Raw genomic sequence first — 15725 nt, 5'->3', positions numbered from 1 at the left:
ACTGCTGTTCTAGAGTATCTCTTAAATTCTGTATTCTCTTTTACACTTATATTGATATGGCAGTGGTTTTAATATAAGGTAGATCAACCCAGTTACAGAAGAAGAAAATGTTAAATATGTTTGCTATAAAAAAATAGCAACTAGAATCAGAATCAAGGTAAACAGTTACTACCCTAATAATAATATTTAACTTTGGAAGTTATGTGTTTTGAGGATTTGAAGTGATTTCTTTGCAGTAGCTATTGGAAATAGTATTTCTAAGTCAGATTTGCTAACCCAAACTAAGAATTATTTTAAAAGTAGTGTTGAGAATTGAACCCAGAACCTTAATACATGCTAGGTATATACTCTAACACTGAACTGTGTACTCAGCCCCCAAACTAAGAATCTTAATCCTTTCCATCATGTTTTGTGGCTTGTGTTTTCCCTTTTATCTCTGTAATAATTTTATAATGTTTTATAAAGATTTTATAATGTTATTAAGGATCAGTTATTCAAAATTACCTAATGACAAACCAGGAGTGTTGGCACATGCCTTTAATTGCAGCGTTGAGGATGCAGAGGCAAGTGAACCTCTTGAGTTTGGGGCCAGCCTGATGTGCATGGTGATACCCTATCTCTAAAGAAAACAATTTAAGGGACTGGAGAGATGGCTTAGAGGTTAAGAGCACTGGCTGCTTTTTCAGAGGTCCTGAGTTCAATATTCTCAGCAACCACCTGGTGGCTCACAACCATCTATAATGAGATCTGGTACCTTCTTCTGGTGTGCAAGCATACATGCGGACAGAACACTGTATACATAATTTACAAATCTTAAAAAAAATTTTAAATTACCTGATGACACTAAGCTGTCATAGCTGTACTTCATAGTCCCCCATACCTCTTGATCCATTGTGCTTGTTTCAGTGATCTGGAATTAGGCTATTTGGGAATGTTGGATTGTATGTAATATAAGATATTTCCTGATTATAGATGAGTGGAGGAGCAGTTGCCCCAATTTTACTTTCTTGTTAGGATTACCTTACTTTGTAAAGAGGTTGATTAATTAGGCAAGTCTTATCACAAATGTCCTTCCACATATCTTAGCATTTGGTTTTGAAGAGCAGTGAGATGAACATTTTCCTATTTTCATTCTTGTTTTAGGATGCAAAGGTCATGTCATGGTGGGATTATGGCTACCAAATTACTGCAATGGCAAATCGGACAATTTTAGTAGATAATAACACGTGGAATAATACTCATATTTCTCGAGTAGGACAGGTAAGGTAAAAGGGTCCCTTGAGTGTCTGATATATGAGGTCTACTGGGAAATATGTTACTAGGAGAGGAGGTTGATTTGAGATTTTTCTTTGAGAATTGTACATTTGTTTTTCTAGGCAATGGCATCCACAGAAGAAAAAGCCTATGAAATCATGAGGGAGCTTGATGTCAGCTATGTGCTTGTCATTTTTGGAGGCCTTACTGGGTATTCCTCTGATGGTAATATACTTGATGTTATATCTACCTGTGGGGCATTCTTAGATTCTTAGAAAATGTAGTGAGTTGGTTATTGTTTTATTTATTTATATTTGTTTTTGAGAAGCTGGCCTTGAACTTGCTGTGTCCATAAGGGTGACCTTGAACTATTGATTTTCCTGCTTCTACCTCCCTGGTGTAACTACAGGCCTCCACCATCTGTCTTTATTTTCTCTTTTTAAAGAAAAATTGTGTGTGTGTGTGTGTGTGTGTGTGTGTGTGTGTGTGTGTGTGTGTGTATACAAAGTAAAAGTAACTTTCACAAACTGAAGTTAATAATGCATGTTTGTATTTCTAAAAGTAAACAATTCTGGAAGTTTAAAGTAAGTGGTTGTCTCTTGGCCCTGAATTTAAATTAGCATCTTTAACATTAGTGCCCAGAAGCAGTAATTCCTATCTTCAGTTACTTAGGTTGTTTGGTTTGTTTGTTTTTGCAGTGCTGGGGACTGATCCCTGGAGCTTACATGTGCGAGGCAAGCACTTTACCACTAAGCTATACTCTTAAAATTTTTTTATTTTAAAATTCCTGCTTTTCTGTGATTGATTAGTTTTAGTTGTACTATATCAACATCTCTTTAAAAAGTTGTTTTATTACATTTATTTGTTTGTGTGTATGTTGGGGGGAGTTGGTTCTCTCCTTCCACTATGTGGGAATCAAGCATTGTTTACCTGTGGAGCCATCTCATTGGTTTTTATCAACTTCTTACAGTTGATGAAATATTTTACCCTTCATCTCGAATTTCTCTTTTCTGTTCTTAGTATAGTTAATTTGCAACTTTTGATTTAAGTCTAGGTAGGTGTTTTGAAATCATGAATGTAGATACTGCTCAGTTAGTCAATACTCTGGTTACATTTTATCCCAGATATTTTCTTTTCCTTCAGCTAGTGAGTACCTTGTATTTCTATGTTAATTTTCTTTGAATGTGTGGTTGATTCTACACAACTTGCTTCTTCAAATCCAGTCCTATGGCAGCCTGTCCTGAAACTCAATCAATAGACTTCGAACTCACAGAGATCCGCCTGCCTTTGCCTCCTGAGTGCTGGGATTAAAGGTGTGCAATACCACCGACCGGTCCTATGGCTGTTTTTTAAAGATGCTTTCAAATGTATCCTGTAAAAGCAAAGTAAAATCGATAATAGCAGGAACAACAAACAACTGCCTCAGCAGTATTTGGTAGTAATTATCAAAATATCTATTTAAGTACAAATATATATTTGTATATATGCATATCTGCTTACTTGTGTGTATGTGTATGATATATGTATAAGTATAGTTGAAGGGATAGCTCTATAGGGTGTGATGGTGCACATCTGTAATCTTAGCACTTGGTGTGCAGGAAGATTGCCAAGTTTGAGTTTACCTTGGTCTGAATAGCAAGACCTTGTGTATTGAAAAAACAAAACAAAACAAAACAAAACAAAAAAACACAAGTAGTTTCTTGAAATCTTTCCACTGTTACTAAGTAACAGTGTAAACTGTAAACTGAGTAGAATATGTTTGATGTTGGAATAAAAGTGTCATTATTTGTACTATATTGGAAATTTTTTTATGAAATTCAGGAGGTAAGCAGTTATCATTAGTAAATTATCATGAAAAGAAATATTGCTTAGTGTCTTAGTTAGGGTTTCTGTTGGCTGTGATAAAAACACTGCTCAAAAGCAACATAGGGAGGAGAGCATTTCTTTCATCTTACAGCTTGTCCATCATCCAGGAAAATTAGGGAAGGAACTCTAGTCAGGAACACAGTGGTAGGAGCTGATACAGAAGCCATGGAGGAGTATTGCTTACAAGCTTGCATCTTGTGGCTTGCTCAGCCTGCTTTCTTGTAGTACCTTGAACCAACCAGCCCAGATGTGGCCCCACCCACAGTGAGCTGTCACACACTCCCCCCACCCCCACTAATCATCACTCAAGAAGTGTAACATTTAGAAAGGTGCAAATATTGTTAAATCTACAGTTTAATAAGTTTTCACAGAAAAAAACATACCCATATAACTACCACCCAAATTGTTACTAGTGTTCTAGAATACCTTGCACTGGCTTGTAGGATCTACTCCTGTTGCCTAAGAACACATGCTATCTGGACTTACAGTACATTTCTTCTTAAAGCAGATTAATATATACTTGACATATTGAATTGTTGAAGTCATACATCTAAACCTTTGTTAGTTCTTGACCTTGAAAATTCTACATGTATTCCTTTTATTTGCTCAGTCTCTGCAGATTTATTGTTAAGCAAACTTACCTTTATATAATATATGGCAGTGTTTTATTTTATGTGTATTGGCATTTTGCTTGCATGCTTGTCTCATTACCACTGGATGTCTGGTGTGCATGGAGGGCAGAAAAGGGTCTTGGCTCCACTGGAAATAGAATGATTATGAGCTACCATGTTGTTGCTGGGAATCAAACCTAGGTCCTCTGGAAGAATAGCCAGTGCTCTTAACTGCTAAGTTGTCTCTCCAAGCTCCTATAATACAGAGTAAAGCTAACCCAATAAAAAAGATAAAGTCTGTTAGTTAAACATATAGGTTTACATTAACCGTGTAGTTCAGCCAGTTGCTTGTTTTGTTTGTTTTGTTTTTCGAGACAGGGTTTCTCTGTGTAGCTTTGTAGCTTGTCCTGGAACTTGCTCTGTAGACCAGGCTGGCCTTGAACTCATATAGATCTGCCTGCCTCTGCCTCCCTCCTTCATGCTGGCCTGGCTCAGCCAATTGTTGAAATTGCAGAAATAATACATATGATGTGTGCTCTGTTCATTCTGTTGTAGATTGTTTTTACTTGCTGCTCTTGTATACTTCTCCTGGTCTAGTGTACAGGCACGAGTTACCACACTGGCCTTTTTTGTTGTTTTTTTTTTTGTTTGTTTGTTTTCAAGACAGGATCTCTCTGTGACGCCTTGGCTGGCCTGGAACTCACTTAGATCTGCCTGCCTCTACCTCCCTAGTGCTGGGATTAACACCACCTGGTTTGGGCTTTATTGTTGTTGTTGTTAATGGATTGTTTAGCATCTGAATTTAGGCCCTTAGTTTGCAGGGCAGGCACTCTACAATTCTCAGTTGCTCTACATATTTGTCTGCACTTGAGTTTGTTTTTTTCATTTGGGCATATTTATAATGGTGATACAGATGTTTTATAATGACAATGGGGAAACTACTTCTTCCTTGTTTATTATACAGTACTATAAGAATGTGGTAAAAATCAGATTTTGTAAAGTCAAATTGCTGCTTACTAGCTAGTTGTATGCAAAAAAGAGACTTATTCAGAAAAAAAAACCAGGAAAACAAAAAAAAACCCTTAACTTCCTTTGGAACTGTCATATTTTTGAATTTTTTTTTTTTTTTTTTTTTTTGGTTTTTTGAGACAGAGTTTCTCTGTGGCTTTGGAGCTGTCCTGGAACTAGCTCTTGTAGACCAGGCTGGTCTCGAACTCACAGAGATCCACCTGCCTCTGCCTCCCGAGTGCTGGGATTAAAGGCGTGCACCACCACCGCCCAGCTATTTTTGAATTGTTTAAGGAATGATGATTTGACAATAATTGTTGGAACTAGACTTGTTTTTTTTAAGACAATAGAATACCTTTTAGAGACATTAAAAATAATGCAGAATATTCAATATCTAGCAATATGAAAACATGCCTATGACAGTCATGAAAGATAATTCCTCAAGACTATGTTATTAATCTGTATTAATAGGAGTCTTGAAAATTTGAGAGTGATTATTATTATTGCTGTAAATGTTGTCATTTATTAAATATTTCAGCTGGTCTGTTTGCGAATACTTTATGCATTTTAAAAATACCACCCTCCTCCCCACTAATATGTGTCAAAAGACAATCTCACTGCTGTTTGATTTTGCTTTAGTTGCTCATTCCCAACTCACCTTTAGTCTTTAGTTATTATTATCTTTTCTTGGTTCTATTAAAAAAGGTAGAGTAATGGATGGTAGAGTGTGCCTATGGCTATAATCTTAGCATTCTACATGCTGAGGCAGGAGGCCTTTGAATTTCAGGCCAGCATATGCTATATCATGAGTTCTTTTTTACCATAGAAACAAAATCAAAACCAAAAAATGCTCATGACTTGATCTTTTAAGATACTGCCTAGGTTGGCCTTGACCTCTTAGTCTACCCTTAATTTAGCATTTTCAATGTTTAGATTACAGGCATAGGCAAGATGATATTTTTTAAAGCAATTAGCAGGGCTTTGAATATAAATTTTCTGTTGCTTTTAGAAAAGTAGAGCTATCTGCCCTGGAACTCACTATGTAGACCAGGCCAGCCTTAAAACTAACAGAGATGGACCTGCCTCTGCCTCTCAGATGCTAGGGTTAAGGCATGTACCACTACACCTGGCTTCTAGTTTTATTTTTTATTGAGTGCTTATGAAGGCTTAAAATAAAATATTTGATCATAGTATAGATTCTTTTATATGAAAATTTGATGCTTTGTAGTCTAGGCTGCCCTTAAATACACGAAACTCCTCCCTCTGCCTCCTAGTGCTGGGATTACATTTAGGCCCCAGTGTGCCTAGTTCTCACTGCTATTATATTCTTACAACTCCTCTAAATTGGCATTAATAATACTTTGGGTGCTTACTTCAGTATATGTGGCTCCTGGCTACTGCTTGCAATAGCTTAGTGCTTCCTGATTTCTAGGAATACTTTTAGTTGTGGCTTAAGACTGGACCAATAGCATACAATTTCAGCCTTAAACAATTTCTAATAAAAGTTTTGTATTTTTAGGAAATTTTTTTCTTTTTTGGTTTTTGAGACAGGGTTTCTTTGTGTAGCTTTGGAGCCTATCTCTGTAGACCAGGCTGGCCTCAAACTTACAGAGATCTGCCTGCCTCTGCCTCCCGAGTGCTGGGATTAAAGGCGTGAGCCACTAACTCGGCTTTAGGAAATGTTTTGCTCACACACTATTTCCCGTTTTTACATAGTTAAATGATAGCATTCCTTATTAGAAAAGTGTGATAGAAATTTCCTTAGAAACAGTGACATTTTCATTGAGTTATTTAGATCCAGCAGCCTTTCTGATACAGCAGTCTTTTCCTTTTCCCTCCAGATATCAACAAGTTTCTTTGGATGGTCCGGATTGGAGGAAGCACAGATACAGGAAGACACATCAAGGAGAATGACTACTATACTCCAACTGGAGAATTCCGAGTGGATCGTGAGGGTTCTCCAGTGCTGCTCAACTGCCTTATGTACAAAATGTGTTACTACCGATTTGGGCAGGTCTACACAGAAGCCAGTGAGTGACTCATAATACTAACAATAGTGATGGCTAGCACAAACTGTTTCCCATGTTCTGCTTAGTCTTTTTAACTCATTTAGTCCTCACAGGAACCCAGAAGCTAGAAACTAATGTTAATGCCATTTTTTAAAAGATTTTATTTATTTATTATGTATACAATATTCTGCTTCCATGTATATGTGCACATCAGAAGAGGGCACCAGATCTCATAACGGATGGTTGTGAGCCACCATGTGGTTGCTGGGAATTGAACTCAGGACCTCTGGAAGAGCAGTCAGTGCTCTTAACCTCTGAGCCATCTCTCCAGCCCCCGTTAATGCCATTTTATATAAGGAAATTGAAATAACCAAACAGGTTACTGAGCCAACTAATATCACATGACAGGATTCAAACTCAGTCTGCCTCTGAATTATGTACTTTAAAATATTAACTTTTAGCTGGACATTGGTGGCACATGCCTTTAATCCCAGCACTCAGGAGGCAGAGGCAGGCAGATCTCTGTGAGTTCGAGGACAGCCTGGTCTCCAGAGCGAGTGCCAGGGTAGGCTCCAAAGCTACACAGAGAAATCCTGTCTCGAAAAACCAAAAAAGAATTAACTTTTGCTTGGGTGGTAGTGCACATCTTCAATCCCAGCACTTGGGAAGCAGAGACAGGTGGATCTCTGAGTTTCAGGCCAGCCTGGTCTACAGAGCAAGTTCCAGCACAGCCAGGGCTACACAGAGAAAGGCTGTCTTGAAAAACAAAACAAACAAAAAATTTTATCTTTTATTGTGAATTTCTCAATAAAGGATAATGTAGTGTGAGAAGGACTAAGGGATAAAGAAAAAAAAATACCTTCAATACTATACAAAAGTAAAAAAGCAAAAAAAAAAAAAAAAACACTTTTCTATTTTTTAGATGAATACATCAAGAAGGATTTGGCCAGGTTAGATCCTCTCCATTTGAGTTTTGTTCCTGTGTCTGGGAAAATTTTTGCAGTATATACAAGTCTTGGACTCATGATCCATGAAAGGATTACTGGTGTTAGGTCTCTGGATAACAGTCCTCAGGAGTAGAGAGCTTGAAAATCACCTTGTAGACTTATAAGAGATAAGGCCATGGGCTCTGCCAAGTATCATATTGGACAGGACTCAACTAGGGTAGCACTTTTTTTTTTTTTTTTTTTTTTGAGACAGGGTTTCTCTATAGCTTTGGAGGCTGTCCTGGAACTAGCTCTGTAGACCAGGCTGGTCTCGAACTCACAGAGATCCAACTGATTCTGCCTCCCAAGTGCTGTCATTAAAGGAGTGTGCCACCACCACCCTGGGATTTGCCATGTCTATCTAATTCTTTTTCTTGCAGACTCTAGTCAGAGTGCAGGCTGAGAAATAGCAATCAATGCAGTAGTTGGTGTGCAGCTTCCATCTCTTTAGGAAATCAACTTTCAGAATAGAAAGAAGCTTTCTTTCTTATTACTTTTAGAGCGTCCGCCAGGTTTTGACCGTGTTCGAAATGCTGAGATTGGTAATAAAGACTTTGAGCTTGATGTCCTGGAGGAAGCATATACCACAGAACATTGGCTGGTCAGGATATACAAGGTGAGTAGGTGGCTATATTTCAGATAACTCTTGTTCTAGTATACAATTTTCAGATAAGTACATTTTTAATGGCATCTGGTTTCAAAGTAGCTTGTTACTTGAAGTATTAATTATTTTTAAAGTGTGTGTGTGTGTGTGTGTACATCTTTGTGGATTCTCTCTTTACCTTTTTATAGGTTTGTGAGATTTAATTCAGGAAATCAGGCCTGTATGCAGTTTTACCTGCTAAGCCATCTGGCCAGGCCAAAATGTTACTAATTATATTTTTGATTATTCTTAGAAAGGAGACATCTCAGTTGGCAGTTGTTATGCCAACCTTTCTTTTTCTTTAAAAAAAAGTTTTTTTTTTTAACTACACTTTTATATGAAAGGAAGCATTATATATGCATGCTACATATGAGGACAGCTTGCTGGTGTCAGGTATTTTATCATATGGGTCCTGGAAATCAAAATCAAGTTACTAGGATTGATGGCAAGTGCTTCTACCCACTGAACCATTTTGCCAGATCAGTACTTTTTTTTTTTTTTTCCCCCTTTCTTTATGGTTGTGGGGATAGGGTCTCAGGATTCCATTCAGGCTGGCCTTAAAATTATTATTTATCCCAGGTTGGCTTTAAACTTAGATCCCATTTCTTCAGACTCTGGAATGGTAGTATTAAAGATGTAGACACTATACTTGGTTCAGCAATACTGTTCTAGGTAAGGTTTGAAATAGCCTGGGGGTTGGGGGAAATGCGTGTGTTTGTGTTTTGAACTATGTTTTCTTTTTGCTGAATTCTTAATACAGAATCACATGATGTCATGTATGAGTGTGTTACATTTTTTTGTATGAGAAAAGACTGAACCAGATATAACATGTGCCTGTATCCCAGAACTAGTGAAGCAAAGGCAGGGGGATTAAATTTGAGGCCAGCCTAGGCTACATAGCAAAACTCTCAAGTAACAGTGGGGAAAATAAGGAATGACTGAGATCTTATGGTCAATGCCAAAGTTAGTGTATACTTCTTCCTAAACGACAAGGACAGTAGGTAGGTTCTAATCCCTGCTTAGTTTTCACATTGTCAAACAGGCAACAGAGTCTAGTTTAATCCTTCCTGTTCTGGTGGAACTAGTAGGTCTCTCCAAAGTCGAACTTTGTGTACATACTAAACTGATGTCTTTATGTTGCAGGTAAAGGACCTGGATAATCGAGGCTTGTCAAGGACATAAATGTTACATTGTGCCCTGATATGCTTCGCACTGAGTGCGTCATATTGAGGACGCCGAAGATTTTTTTTTTATATGCAGTTTATAAGAACAGAGCCGGATGGGATTAGAATTGTCTGGAAGTTTTGCCCTGGACAGTTATGAGCTGGGCCAAATGAAATGATTTTTATAATTCTGAGCAGGTTACCAAATGAAATGTCATGGCTTTACTTTGGTCAATTAAAGGGGGGTATTTTTTTTTTTAAATGTGCCTTATTTGTTTTGACTTAAATCGGCTGATTTGAGAATCACAGAAGTGAATGGATGGAAGACCATATCCATGCTCTAGGTCCCCAGATGAACCAAACAGGAGCATTTTCTTTCTCCCATCAGCAAACTCAAGGACTAGCTGTGGTTTTACAAATATAAAAACTTTTGTCACATTTTTTGTTTTATAGCACCCTGGTACAATGCTTTGCATATAATGGGTGCATAATAAATTTTTAACAAATAAATAAATGCTTCTGGGACCAGAGGAGTGCTATTTCTGAGCAAGGAAGACAGCTTTCTTGCTGTTACGTCTATGTTCTCAATGTCTATTTCTTTAGAAGTTCTTTGGCTTTGTAAGGACAGAAAGTTGTTAAGTATTTCTGATCTCACCGGGATCTTTTCAAATAGTGTTTTTATTATTCTAAGCAGAAATGTGAACCAAATGTGACTAATTCAGTAGTTCTTAAGACTCAGTGAAACACATTAATCTGAGAGGAAGACACTCCTCTGACATACACATGTAGAGGTTGATGGTCAGTAAATGTTTCTGGAATCAGATATAATCATATGTACCTATATGAAATTTTGGTTTTCAGTACTTCACTAAATCTAAAACACAGTAAATGGCTCTTTGCTTGTTTCCTGTAGACTGCACTAAACCTCTTGGGGTTATCCACCATGAGCTTCTGTTTTTTTAGTGTCAGTCTGCTGTGTTCATATACCACTTAAGGCTTGATTACCTGGTTTTGAAGCCCTTGCAAAATATGTAACTAGGAAGTGGGAAGTGTTGCTACTAGCAGGTGCCTAGAGATCATTGACAGTCTGACTGTAAGAAAAAACTAAAAAACATTTTAACTTCAGAGCACAGAGGTCTCAGTTATTTTATGCCAGGATAAACAACTTTCTGTTCAATAGGACATTTCTTGTACTTTACAACATAGGTCATAATTACTGATGTATATAAACTGTCTTAAAGAAGTTAGTTGTACCTGTTTAAGAAAACAGGAGGAATTATATGACTTTTAGATGGTCACATTCGTACTCAGTGCATATATGCTTAGGTACACTTGTATGCCTAAGGACTTTACCTTCAAGCCAGTTTATGTACTGTGTACTTTAACTGTGGTTGAAATTTAGATTTAATAGAAGATTTGATTTCCTATATGTAAATATATTACTTGATTTATATACATAATTACTGCCTAGTGGGAAAGGTTAATCTGAGATTTATCAATACGATTATATTACAGGTTATTAGTAAGCTTTCTCTATAGTATGAATGGGATAACTCATATCATTTTAACTCCGGGGATTTTGATATTTTCTAGTTTACACAGATTTTTTTAATTGCTTTCATTTTCAGTTATATATAGTCCATTTAGTGTAAAAAAAAATCCATCTTAAAAAAAATACAATTTCACAATTATCCCTTCCCACATACCCATTGACTACTCTCCAGAGATTCCGTGTCCAGATATGCTGAACCTCCCATTATTGCCTCCTGCCTGATCATTATTAACTTGCTTTGTTATGTTTTGGTGTTAACCATCCCTGTATCAGTGGTTCTTAACTCGTGGGTTGTGACCCTTTGGTAAATCTCTATCTCCAAAAATATTTAACATTACAATTCCTAACAATAGCAGAATTACAGTTAGAAGTAGCAACAAAAATAATTTTATGGTTGGGGATTACCATGTGAAGAACTGTATTTTTAAAGGGTCTTGAAATAAGAAGATTGAGAACCACTGCCTTTGTGACACTATTTTTTACCATCTGCAATTACCTTTTACCTTCTGGCTATTCTCATTTAAGATGTGTTATATACTGTTACTTTTTGATTTTTTTTTTTTTTAAGGAAGTTTGATGTAGCTTAGGCTGGCTTTTTACTCTGATTGTCCTGCCTCTACCTCCCAGGTATTAAAATTAAAGATGTGGGTCACTATAGCCAGCTAGTTACTAATTTTTTCCTCTATAACTTCTTTTAGGAAGTACTTTTAAATTTTTAGTAATTACCTCCCTAGCCAGTTGTCTTTCATTTGTGCCTATTTCTCTCTCTCTCTCTCTCTCTCTCTCTCTCTCTCTCTCTCTCTCTTTTTTTTTGGTTTTTCGAGACGGTTTCTCTGTGTAGCTTTGGAGCCTATCCTGGCACTCGCTCTGGAGACCAGGCTGGCCTTGAACTCATAGAGATCTGACTGCCTCTGCCTCCTGAGTGCTAGGATTAAAGGCGTGAGCCACCAACGCCCGGCTGTGCCTATTTTCTCTTAATATGATCAAATACATTTGTTAGGACTTTGGCTTTTTACACAGGTTGTTTTGTAGCCGGGGGTGGCTTTGAATTTCTGCTGCTTCTTGCCTCTACTTGCCAAGTTTTGGGATTATAGGTGTATGCTACCACTCGTGATTACATTGTTAACTTTTAAGAATGTCTTTTATTTTTCAGCTTGAATTGGTTAAATCTCCAAGTTTGTTGAGTTGTATTATTTTGCCTTTTTATTGATTTGCCATTTCTAGGTATCTTCTCATGAAAGTGTATGGGGGAATATATTTCTGGAGCTCTTCTATACCATACTCAATGCATAGCTGGATACAGAATTCCAGACTGTCATTATTTTGCATTATAAAGGCACTAGCCTATTGTTCTCTATTTTCTTAATGTTGAGAAATGCAGAGTTATTCTGAAGAGTATTTGTCAATTTTTTATCTCAGACCTCTTTGTTGCATCTTTATTGTGGGTATCTACTGTTCTGGGTACTCTGGATTTTCATGTGTGCATAGTCAAGTTTTTTTCCTGTGTTTCTGAAAAAAACACTATATGTAGATTCCTCCAACTGTCTTTCTGATACAGTTAATTAAAATTTTAAATGTTAGGCAACACAGTATGACACTAAATATTTACTTTTATGTGTTTGGGTGTTTTGCCTGCAAAAGTATATATATCATGTGTATGCCTGGTGCCCACAGAGTCCAGAAGAAAACATCAGGTCCTTTGAAGAGCTGTCAGTGTTTTGACAGTTGAATCAATTCCCCAACCCTTGGTAAAGTTATTTTGATGTGGGGGGCTTCCTGAGTCAATTTCCTAAAATTTTCATAGTTGCTCTTTTATCTCTCATCTCCTGGGAGATTTTCTCAGCTGTGTTTTCTGTTTCCTCTTTCCTCCTTTGTGTGTGTGTGTGTGTGTGTGTGTGTGTGTGTGTGTAGTGTGTAGTGTGTGTGTGTTTTGCCTTGGGTCAAACCCAGGGTCCTAAGCACCTTTGTCAATTTCCATTTTCAACCATGTTTTCAGTTATTTTTGTCTTTTCTATTTCTAAAGTCTTAAGAGCCCTTTTGTCATCTGAATGTTCCATTGTTTTGCTGCCTTTCCAGTTAAAGACTTACCCAAATTCTTGGCTGACTGCTTTTTAAGGAAGTATATGTTTGTGCTTTTAGGTGTACTGTGATCAGTATACTGAGAGATCATTGATTTTGGTTAGATTTCCTTTTCTTTCATACATAAGATTCAAGGTTTGTCCTCTTATTCAAGGATATTGGCCAGGCTGCCACCTTTCTTGAGTAAAGCAGGAAAAGAAAGCTTATGGCTTCAATTCTCAGTACATACACTGAAATTGCTGCTTTTGTAGGATAGCCACACCTTTTACTGTGCTTACTCTACAAGCCAGCTTCCATTTATTTATTCTTAGATCTTATTACCAGCTTTGGAGTTGTTCCTTGGTTACACAAGAGGAAGAGTGTGTTGAGGTCTCTGCTTCATAGGTAGTCTTGTGACTGCCCCACTTTGACCTCCATATTCAGAATTGCCTGGTGTCATTGCAATTTGAATCTTCTGGGCTTCCCACGATGCAACTCAAGTCACTTTCCTGTACTTTGGGATTAATCTTTATTTTGTATTTGTTACCTTTTATCTGCAGTAGGCTTTCACTTTTCCAACATTTCCTCATACTCAGGAAGAGAGGCTATTGCTTATGCACCCCCTCCCACCTTTAAAAGACCTTCTTAATGTACTCTTTATGTGGCTTTAAGCTTAATGTGTAGCTAGGGTGGTTTTAAATTCCTGATCCTGTATCTGTTTCCAAGGAGCTGTGTCATAGGCAAGTATTATGAAACCTGTCTGTATACTACTATTCCCGTATAACTGTTTAGGAAGTTTTATCATGGTTTTGGTTTGTGTGTATACATTTGTTTAGCTACTCTTGTGGCAATTTTCTTTTAATCTGTTTAGATACATGAAGTTTTTGAGACAGTATTTCATTTAGCTCAGACTGTCCTTGTACTCTTGCCAGTGTGGTCCTGAACTGATCTCCTGCCTCCACCTCCCTAATGGCTGGTTAAGGTCATATATATAATAAGGCCATATACATATATAAAAGCACACAATCACACATATATGAGTGCTAATACTCCGACTGAATCTATTTTTCTTCCAGGTGATGACATTCCATTCATGAATATAGGAACTTCCTGGGTCTTCTTTATATTCTTTTATTTCAAAACACAGACAGGAAATTACAAAGGAATGGGAAATGATCTATAAACTTGTTTTCATTACATCATTCCTATAACTAATGTCATGGTTTATGCTTTTCATATATAAATATTTGCAGGTGTTTCACCCTTCACTTTTGACAGATTTTTGTAGAGAGAGAGATGTAGCTCGTGGCAAAGCCAGCACAAAGTTTCAGTTTGTACCCAAGTCTTTTCCTTGAGAATTGACATTTCTCACTGGGCCTTCTGCATGCTTGGCAAGTACTCTACCATTATGCCACATGCCTAGCCCAGTTACTCAAATATTTATTGTGCTACTCTACCCACCTCCTTTTAAAGACAGACAGAGTCATACTTTTTGTCTCAGGATGATGAACCTGAAGCAGGCCTTGGCTGCAGGCAAATCACCACCATGTCTACCTTGCTGTTTGAAGGAGCATCTGGCTGTGCCTCAGCTCTGGAGTGTGGCATTTAGAGGTGTGGGCCCTCATGCTCTTTTAAGAACTAGAAAGCTAGTAAAACTAAGCTAGGCAAATGGTCTTCCTACAAACGGGTGAGACTGAATTAGTTTTGGAGCCTGTGCAGGCAAAATTGGTGATCCTGACTGGATTGTAAACTCCAAATACTGTCTTCGTCCTGCCCCCTCGTACCCGAGGCTGTGTGGTCCTTTTAAAAACTATTTTTTGTTTCTTTGCATAACCGGGGCTGGCCTTGAGAACTCGCTATTTTCTTTCTTTCTTTTTTTTTTTTTTTCGAGTCAGGGTTTCTCTGTGTAGCCCTGGCTGTCCTCGAATTCACGGAGATCCGGCCTCTGCCTCCCGAGTGCTGACATTAACGGCCTGCGCCATCACCGCCCGGCAAACACGCTATTTTCTTGCATACTAATACGATTACAGGCACACACCACCACACCTGGCTTTCCTTCATTTTTTTTTTTTTTTAAGGATCAATTCCAAGAACAGTTGCTAGCTTCTAAGCTCGAATACTAAGTAGCGTTTACAGAGCACTTTGTGGCGCTCAGTTTAGCTTCGCAAACCCTTCCTAGCAGGGGCTCCGAGGTCACGAGCTGGTCGGTTTACATTGTTAACGGTGCAGCCCTTGCTGCAAGGAACCCGGTGCTTGACCTGCGCCCAAGTGACGCTCGGTCTGGCTGGAGGCTCCGGCGCCTCTCTGGAACAACGTAGGGCGTCCAGCGGAGCACACACCGGATACCACTTCAGTCTGGGACTCTGAGAACAATTCTCACCAAGGCTGTCGTCAGCACCAAATCTCGTCTGCGGGTCTCTGACCACGGCCGCATGAGACCTCCAGCCGGCCGAGGCCAGGGCTAGGAGGAGGAGCCCTTTCCGGCTAGGCCTGCTGAAGCTGCTCTTCAGCAGAGCCCACGATAGAATAACGCGCGCCGGCCCGCTTTACGGCAAAGGTGCGCGCGTTTGCGACA

At 38.3% G+C, this 15725-nt stretch overlaps 1 protein-coding gene across 1 annotated transcript in view; it reads left to right on the top strand.

Moving 5' to 3' along the window:
• Window positions 1–10424, top strand: part of Stt3a (STT3 oligosaccharyltransferase complex catalytic subunit A) — a 30364-nt gene extending 19940 nt beyond the window's left edge. The window contains exons 14-18 of the mRNA XM_027411795.2: window positions 1144–1260; window positions 1377–1479; window positions 6581–6769; window positions 8235–8350; window positions 9521–10424. Of these exons, the coding sequence (XP_027267596.1) occupies window positions 1144–1260; window positions 1377–1479; window positions 6581–6769; window positions 8235–8350; window positions 9521–9559 (564 nt within the window). The 3' untranslated portion in view covers window positions 9560–10424. The remainder of the gene's footprint in view (window positions 1–1143; window positions 1261–1376; window positions 1480–6580; window positions 6770–8234; window positions 8351–9520) is intronic.
• The last annotated feature ends 5301 nt before the right edge of the window (window positions 10425–15725 follow it).

Source organism: Cricetulus griseus, chromosome 4 (genome assembly GCF_003668045.3).
Source record: "Cricetulus griseus strain 17A/GY chromosome 4, alternate assembly CriGri-PICRH-1.0, whole genome shotgun sequence".
Classification (NCBI taxonomy): domain Eukaryota; kingdom Metazoa; phylum Chordata; class Mammalia; order Rodentia; family Cricetidae; genus Cricetulus; species Cricetulus griseus.
The sequence above is the reverse complement of the archived record's forward strand: the minus strand, read 5'-3'. Positions and strand labels throughout refer to the sequence as shown.